General features: G+C 47.2%; 1 protein-coding gene across 1 annotated transcript in view; it reads left to right on the forward strand.

Moving 5' to 3' along the window:
• The window catches only part of bckdha (branched chain keto acid dehydrogenase E1 subunit alpha), a 53,494-nt gene extending 50,230 nt beyond the window's left edge, over window positions 1-3,264 (forward strand). The window contains exon 9 of the mRNA XM_080218223.1: window positions 3,049-3,264. Coding sequence (XP_080074349.1) covers window positions 3,049-3,219 — 171 coding nt within the window. The 3' untranslated portion in view covers window positions 3,220-3,264. The remainder of the gene's footprint in view (window positions 1-3,048) is intronic.
• Window positions 3,265-9,426: the final 6,162 nt, after the last annotated feature.

Consider the following 9,426-nt stretch of genomic DNA (forward strand, 5'->3'; position numbering starts at 1 on the left):
CATGCTGGTTAGATGTGTTGGCTGTGCTAAAGACTCCCTCAGTGTACCCGAAGTGCCAGAGTGTGGGCGACTAAGGGATTTTCACAGTAACTTCATTGCAGTGTTAATGCAAACCTACTTGTGACGCTAATAAATAAACTTTTAAAACATTTCTCTTAAAGGACATTGGTGAACCGGGTGGGTTTTTACGACAGTCGACACTGGTTTCATGGTCATCGTTAGACTTTTAATTCTAAATTTTCTATGGAAGTCAAATTTCACCATCTGCCATGGTGGGATTTGAACCCGGGTCCCCGGAACATTAGTTGAGTTTCTGGATTAATAGCCTAGCAATAATACCACTAAAGTTTATTTACTATTGTCGCAAATAGGCTTACATTAACACTGCAATGAAGTTACTGTTAAAATCCCCCAGTCGCCACACTCTGGCACTTCGGGTACACTGAGGGAGTCTTTAGCATGGTCAACGCATTCAGCCAGCGCGTCTTTCGGACTGTGGGAGGAAACCGGAGCACGCAGGGGAAACCCACACAGACACGGGGAGAACGTGCAGACACCGCACAGGCAGTGACAATAGCTGGGAATCGAACCCGGGTCCCTGGACTGGTTTGGACTGACTGGAGAAGTCAAGGGCATGGGGGGAGGTAGGGGAGGAATCTCCAGAGTGTTCCTTTCTATTGCCTCAGTGATAAATGTCAGGGAGAGAGATTTGGTGGTGAGAGAGGGGTTAAAAATGTGCAGTCACGATGCTCTGACCATTGTGATGTGTGCCCGGTTTGACTTGGTCTTTTCCTGCTCATCATTCTCATACCTCCAACCCTCAGGCAATGGTGAGTCAGTTTGGTCAAGGTCAGCGCGCGTGAGCCCATCCACTCCCAAGTCCAAAAACACACATTAGAATATTTCTGGTGAGAAGAAACAAAGTGTACAGATATACACAAATACACGTGTATACACACGCAAACGCGCACACACATGCATACATATACATACATGCAAACACATGCATGCGCACACCTGTACACGCACATCCACACATTCGCATGCGCCCACCCTCACGCGCCTTTGCTCACACACGTCCCTAAAAGTCAGAAGACAAAATGTAATCAAAGAAGGGGAATGGAATGTTCACCTTTACCTCGAAAGAGAGCTCGAAAACAAAGGGAAGGAAGTGATGCTGCTGTTGGAGAGAGAGGTTTTGTGCGATTAAAAATTTACAGGACGCTATGACGGGACCTTTGGCCACATGCACTAATTTTAATGAAAGACTCTACCTTTGTGCAGTGCGGGTTCATTTACTTGCATGTATTTACTGAGCAAACATTCGCCACCATTCAGCTATTCAAGGTAGTACGGCAGTCATGACAATCAAGTACCCACGCATATTGGTTTTATTTTAACAAGCCCACAAAACGGTTAAAAGTTCACTTGCGATTTTTGCCATGCCAAGATAATCTCTGAGATCACGTACCCAATTGCAGCATCAGTCCAATTTTTATTTGCATGTCAGAAACGCAAGCAGCCAAAAGACATAGGAGCAGAATTAGGCCACTCGGCCCATCGAGTCTGCTCCGCCATTCAATCATGGTTCATACTTTTCTCATCCCCGTTCTCCTGCCTTTTTTCCAATCCCCTTATTAATCAATAACCTATCTATCTCTGTCTTAAAGACACTTAATGACCCGGCCTCCACAGCCCTCCGCGGCAAAGAGTTCCACAGATTCTCCACTCTCTGGCAGAAGAAATTCCTCCTCATCTCTGTTTTAAAGGATTGTCCCTTTAGTCTGAGGTTGTGCCCTCTGGTTTTAGTTTTTCCTACTAATGAAAACTTCATTGCAACGTTACTGTAAGCCCACCTGCCGCACTAATCAATAAAATTTTACCTTTAAAGCATTTAGTGGCAAAACGCCAGCAGTTGTTCTTCCTTTTAATTTATTACTCAGCCGCAGGCTTTCTGTGTTATCCGAAGCTAGGAATTTCCCGCAATCTATACTGGGCCAGCCGCCTGCTAGGATATCTGTATCACCCTCAGTAAACTGTATGTGCCTGCCTCTCAGCCAGATCCACACCCGGAAGTACGATACCATCATTTCGTGCCTCTCACTGAGCTGCCAGTTCGCGTAGGGTGGCTAATAAAGCCGGCGAGGCCTACATCCCATAAAATCAATTTTTAAAAAAACTCAAAACTAACCTCAGCTGGAAGCACAGTGTGGTTAGCGCTGCTGCCTCACCGCATCAGGGACCCGGGTTAGATTCCCTTGGGTCACTGCCTGTACAGAGTCTGCACATTCTCCCTGTGTCTCCATGGGTTTCCCTGAGTGTGCCAGTTTCTTCCCACAGTCCTAAAGATGTGCTGGTTAGGTGCATTGGTCGTGCTAAATTCTCCCTCGGTGTACCTCAACAGGTGCCAGAGTGTGGCGACTAGGGGATTTTCATGGTAGCTTCATTGCAGTGTTAATGTAAGCCTACTTGTGACACTAATAAATAAACTTTTTAGCAGAGAGTTGAAAATCTGCAGATTATTCAATGGCTCTTTGTTTCGAATCATAGCATTCCTACAGTGCCGAAGGAGGCCACCCAGGCTCTTATCCCCATAACCTAATGCATTTACCCTAGCTAGCCCCCCTGAGACTAAGGGGCAATTTAACATAGTCAATGCACCTAACCCATACATCTGTCAGAGGAAACCCACGCAGACACGGGGAGAACATGCAAACTCCACACAGGCAGTGGCCCAAGCCGGGAATCGAACATGGATCCCCAGCGCTGAGAGGCAGCAGTGCTAACCGCTGTGCCGCCAAATGTGTGGGAGCGCGTGGGAAAGGAGGTGGATATAGCACAATGTTGTGTTTCCCTCGTAGAAATAGTGACACCAGAGAAAGCTGGTTTGAGAGCGATGTTAGTGTACCCCAGGCTGCCCTCTGCCCGTAGGTGCTACAGGTCAACAAAGCAGCAAAAATGTACTTCAAGGCCATGAGAGAGAGGTTCATTACTGACCAGACACGTAAAATGTCCCTTGTTTAACTGACTGTGCAATCTTCTCGCCAGGTCATGGAAGCCTTTGAGGAGGCTGAGCGAGCACTGAAACCAAAACTGGATCATATGTTCTCCGACGTGTACGAAGATACCCCGGCTAACCTCCAGAAACAGCAGGAGGGGCTACAGAGGCATCTGAAGATGTACGGAGAGCATTATCCCGTCGACCATTACGAGAAGTAGGCGCTCTTCAGAAAGCCTGGTCCCCCATACCCCCCCCCCCCCCCCACCCCCCTCCTCAAACTGCTTGACCCGCCGTCTCATCCCTCTGTCGTTCAAGTCATTGTTTCCCTAATGTCCAACCTCCTCACGATTACGAATCCCCCCTCCCCGTGCTCCACATCCCTGTGATCAGAGTGCTCTTGTTAATGCAGCTGGTGTGATAGAAATCTGATGTCACGGGGTGAAGGGACTGGCTTTCAGTGAAATCCTGTCCTCCAGGATCGGGTCCGTCCCGGACCCAGGGAGCGTCCGGGATCGGGGCCGTCCCGAACCCGGGGAATGATGACATCAGTTACCCGGAAGCGGGGCAAATGTTCTGGGAATACAGGAGAGCTACGTTACCCAGCGCACACTGATTACAGAAAGGGGGCACTATTCAATAAGATCATGGCTGATCTTTTCGTGGACTCAGGTCACTTGCCCGCCCGCTCACCCTAACACTTAATTCCTTTACTGTTCAAAAATATATCTATCTGTTGCCTTAAAAACATCTAATGAGGTAGCCTCAACTGCTTCACGGGGCAGGGAATTCCACAGATTCACAGCCCTTTCTGTGAAGACATTCCTCCTCAACTCAATCCTAATTCTGCTCCCCCTTATTTTGAGGAGGGTGGTGGGGGGTTAAGGAAGTGCTAGGTGAGGGCAGTTAGTCTATACTCAACTGTCTAAAGGCAGTTTCAGCCAGGGCACCAGGTTGGGGTGGAGGGATCTTGTCATTGGCCTCAGCACCCTGAGCCAGGTTTGCAGGTGAGCCATGAGTGTAGGGAATTGGCCTCTCTGTCCACCCCCACCCCAGGATTTTTTTCATGGTACTACACACGCGCGCAAAGATCTGCCTCTTGTGTACCACCCTGAATTGCTGCTATCGTACTTTATGACGACGTGCGTCACTAAAGCTCTTTTTTTCCCATTTAAAAAAAATCAACTTTGTTCTAGGTCGCTTAAGCTCAAGATGGGATTTCCCTTGTACAACGCTAGTTGGTTATTACGGGTTAGTTGTTCAGTTGCGTTGTTAGGTGCTGCAGAGGCATCCCAGCGCAGCTCCCTATCACATCTCTGGCAAAGCAGGACTACTGAAAATATCCTCCCTGTCCAAGGACCTGGTGGCTGTTCCACCCAGTTAGGACTCTGGGGGAAGGCCAGTGGAAGCTGCTTTGCAATTTGAGGGGGTGGGGATACGTGAGGGCAGAACTTGGTAAGTTATTCAGGTGGGCCCCCACTCCCACATTGTTTGTACGTTTTGGCAATTCGATCTGGGCCTTTGCTGCCTGAAACTTTAAAAGTCATTCACGGCGTGAGATGCTTTGCAATAATGTTTTGCTATAGGGCAGGCTGTACGTAACATGAGGATGTTATTTATCACATCCCTGGAGGGACAATGACTGTTTTACCGTCAACCCCATAACAAGGAAATTAAGTAACAGGAAACAAAACACCAGATGTTTATTTAGCAGCTTAGTGGGAGAGAAGCGAGGATTCTGATTCACAATGGCATGGTCACAGGTCCCAGACATTCACTCTGAGAGGCAAGGTGGCACAGTGGTTAGCGCTGCTGCCTCACAGTGCCAGGGATCCGGGTTCGATTCCGATCTCAGGTCACTGTCTGAACGTTCAGTTTGCACATTTTCTCCGTGTCTGTGTGGGTTTCCTCCCTCAGTCCAAAGATGTGCAGGTTTGGTTGATTGGCTGTGCTAAATTGCCCCTAGTGTCGGGGTGAATATATGGGATAGGGCCTGGGTGGGATTGTGGTCAGTGCAGACTCGATGGGCCAAATGGCCGCCTTCTGTGCTGTAGGGATCCTCTATCTAAACTCATCATCCGCCCTACATACTCCAGTTCCACTCCTCCACCGGCCCACCTCATTCCATACTGTCCCCCCCCACCATATGGCATTTAAATAAATAACGTTAACATTATTAATACACCACCCTCTAACACTGTCCAGTGTAGGCTTTGTCTCAATGAGCAGATTCTCACTTCTGAGTCCCACTCCAGCTACAGGAGCCGTAACTCCCGTGTCCTGAGGTTGAGAGGTACTCTCTCTCTTTATAAATATGATGTGTGTATGTATGTGTGTGTGTGTCATTTCAGTACACAGTGGATTACTATGCAAGTTTACACAAGGTAAACTGTTCCCACTCCTGCCTGTTACATAATGTAGCTTAGAGGGATTAGAACAAACTGGGAATTTTTTTCGACAAAGGCCTGTCTCAGTTGGTGGATGGAAGAGAGATCTAATTGTGATTTGCGGTGTTCATATCCAGCCTGATGTGTTCCTGATCTACAGTGAGTTCCAGACTGCACTTTATCCTATAAAGTACATCGTTGAAGAAATGTCAACAACTGTCTGGCCATTTGCCTGATTCTTCTGTCCATCTCACTACCTTAACTGCTTGGCGCGGTGGCATGGTGACACAGTGGTTAGCACTGCTGCCTCACAGTGCCGGACACCTGGATTCAGTTCCGACCTTGACTGCCTCATAACACCAGGGGCCTGGGTTTGATTCCAGCTTTGGGTGACTGTCTGTGTGGAGTTTGCACGTCCTCCCCATATCTACATGGGTTTCCTCCCAGGTGCTCCAGTTTCCCCTCTCAAAGGTGTGCAGGTTAGGTGGATTGGCCATGCTGAATTGCCCTTTTGGTGTCCAAAGATGTGTGGGTTAGGAGAATTAAGAGGGTAAATACGTGAGGTTATGGGTGAGATGCACTGTAGGAGAGTTGGTGCAGGCTAGATGGGCTGAGTGGCCTCCTTCCACACTAGGGATTGTACAACCCTGTGACTGCTGCAGTCAGTGGGAGAAGCTGTGACACAAGCAAGCTCGCTTTAAGTATTCACTACAATCTTTTCCAGATGTGACAAGATTTGAACAAGTTTCTGAAGGACTGTTATCACAGATAAGGAAGGTGCAGCATCAAATGCATTCTTTGCTCCATATCCCACCCCCCAACTTGTCTTCCACTGCCTGCATCATATTTGTTTAAACAAATGCAGATTTCCTCTTACTAAGATATTTGATGCGGTTCCTGTACAGGATAGGGCTTGTTTTGTCAGACAGGGAAACTGTGATAATGTTTGTTGAAGTTAGAAACCTTTGGAGATGTTCTATGGGCTTTTTGGGGGCAGGCCACCCAAAACTGGTCCATACATGCCCAAAATTGTTGAAAACGTTTGCTGAGAGCTAAGGGTTTATTCAACGCTGCTGCTGCTGCGACTCTTTGTTCCCAGGGTTGCCAACTCTGGTTGTGTGTTCCTGAAGGTTTTCATGACGCAAGTTCCTATGTCTCCTCCCACCTCCTCCACCCCACGCTCCCTGATCCCACCCCCAGTCAGTTGCCTGCCACGCTGATATTTTCATAATCCATGAAAGTTTTGTTTAAAAGAGAATTGAAATACAAGTGCAGTTTTACTTTAAATGCCCCAGTGATACCCCCTCCCAGTGTTGGTTGCACAGGAGATTAAAGCTTTTAAATCCCTGGAGCCACCAGAACAGCTCTGGAACATTGGCAGCACCCCCGTTTTTCCCCCCCCCCCCCATCCATTTGCGCTGCTGACTGCTGTAAACAGGATGAGCTGGAACTCCACCCTCACGAGGGAGCCAAGAACTTACTCAAGATAACCAGTGTTGTGTTCCCTGTCACCACCACCACCACCCAGATCTGTATAAATGATACATGGTTTGCATGCAGTCCTTCATCGCTGACAACATGGTGGATGGATTCTGAACTGCCAATTACTGATAGCAAAAGATATCTCACTCATTTTCCCCCACTGTGTTAAGTGACGTTGCAAGTGTTCTTGCAATGGAAACCTTTCTTACTGTTTGGCCTTAATGGTGGCCACAGTTTGCTGTTAGTGTACAAGTCTGGTGACCACTAATACCACTGCTGACTCAGAGGGAGCGAGAATTTGATTATCGACTAAAAATTCACATTGAAGGCTGAACCGCAAGCAGCCAGAACAAATTCTAATTCACATTTATCTTTAGTAGAAGTTGTTACAAAATGTTGAGGTTGCATGTATAATCATAGGTCAAAAAGATTAAAAGAATCAACATGTGCTTTCCGAACTTGGTGTTAAAGTTTAAATCGATGCGTCCTGCAGCATAATGAAGGCACAGATTAAAGGTGTTTATACACGTGGATCTGCTCACAGGGAAACTTGTCTCATTCTTTCAGACTGGCAGGCGCCAACATTTGCGTGCAATATCATTGTAAAATTTCCTGATATGGATTAAGTTCAGAAGCCCCGGAAGTTTGCACGTGCAGCTCACGCGCTCCCTCACATGCTGTGGTGTCCAAACTTACCCCATGCTTGTGGTCTACAGACCTCTCCCGCACTGCACGCTCCTGGTTAAGAGAGGGGGAGGGCGTTGTGAGGGAGCATTGCAATAATTCTGAGGACTTCCGCAAATAGAACGGGTGACAATTTTGTGGAATCCCTGATCGAACCCGACTCTCTTCGGCAAACAGCAAGAAAAAACAAAATGCTGGAATGTCTCAGCAGGTCTGACAGCATCCGTGGAGGTTAATAGAGTCAACGTTTCGAGTGTGGACGACCCTTCCAGACTCTCAATGTTGGCCCTATTCTCTCTCCCCAGACGCTGTCAGCCCTGCTGACGTGTTCCAGCGTTTTCTGTTCTTGTTTCCGATTCCGGCATCCGCACTATTTTGCTTTTATCACTTCAGGAGCATATTGGCAGCCCAATTGCTGCTCTGACGGAATGTGAAAATGTTAATAATAAAAGCTATATTTAAGACTGAAACCTTCAGCTTAGTGTCTTTGTTTTAATTTTCATTTGCAGTCCAGCGAGCATGATGGCAGAATAGTTCCTGAGTTCGCGGCCAGGAGCCAAGAGTTCAAACTCCGCCATGGGGGTATTGAGGAATGTTAATTAAATCAAATCTGGAATTAAAAAGCTTGTCTCAGTCACGATGACTGTGAAACTACCCAATCATTAATGGCCAATGCACAGTGGTTAGCACTGCTGCCTCACAGCGGCAGAGATCTGTGTTTGATTCCCGGCTTGGGTCACTGTCGGTGTGGAGTCTGCACCTTCTCCCTGTGTCTGCGTGGATTTCCTCTGGGTGCTCCAGTTTCCTCCTACAGTCCGAAACTTGCTGATTTAGAGAGAATTTAGCATAGCCAATCCACCTAACCTGCACATCTTTGGACATTAGGTACATTGGCTGTGTTAAATTACCCCTTAACATCCAAAGATGTGCAGGTTACGTGCATTGGCCATGCTAAATTACCCCTTAGTGTCCAAAGACGTGCTGGTTAGGGTGCATTGGCTGTGCTAAATTCTCCCTCAGTGTACCCAAACAGGCGCCAGAGTGTGACGACTAGGGGATTTTCACAGTAACTTCATTGCAGTGTTAATGTAAGCCTACTTGTGACAGTAATAAATAAACTTTTAACCCACCCCCATTAGCAGCTCCCCCCCACCTTTCCCCAGCAAGAGCTCATTTACATTAAAAACGTTGAGTATAGTTATTGCTTAACAGACAAGGAAGTAACCAGTCTATTACTGATCCATTATCTAACTCCTTGAGTGGAAAGAATGATCGTGTAGATAAAATCACCAGACAAACAGGACTGATTGGTTATGAAACACACACATTCTTGTGAAATAATTAATTTAATCAACAAAATCTCACACCATTAATCTTATTTATAAAAAAAATCTTCAGTAAGCTCTTTTTTTTAACAGTTCACGATCTTCACAACTCTGTTAATGACTCTTCATTACTGTCCTTCCCTAGCAAGTACTGGGCAGCTGATGACCATCCAGACTGTGTATTTCCTCCATCCCCAGGAACCCTCGTTATTCATCCCTCTGACTTGTTGGGAGTTTAGGGCTATGGTCTTCACACTCTCTCTAGCACAAAGGTCTTGATGGAGTGCCGGGAAGAGAGGTGTGGAGATGGAAACATTTAGCAACGAGTGGCACATTGGGTTAGCACTGCTGCCTTACGGCACCAGGGACCCGCCTCAGGCCACTGTTTGTGTGGAGTTTGCACCTTCTCCCTGTGTCTGCATGGGTTTCCTCCGGGTGCACCGCTTTCTGTCTACAGTCCAAAGATGTGTAGGTTAGGTGGATTGGCCATGCTAAGTTGCCCCTTAGTGTCCAAAGATGCATAGTTTAGGTGGATTAGCCATGCCAATTT

This window comes from Carcharhinus amblyrhynchos, unplaced genomic scaffold (assembly GCF_965287045.1).
Source record: "Carcharhinus amblyrhynchos unplaced genomic scaffold, sCarAmb.v2.hapA scaffold_37, whole genome shotgun sequence".
Taxonomy (NCBI): domain Eukaryota; kingdom Metazoa; phylum Chordata; class Chondrichthyes; order Carcharhiniformes; family Carcharhinidae; genus Carcharhinus; species Carcharhinus amblyrhynchos.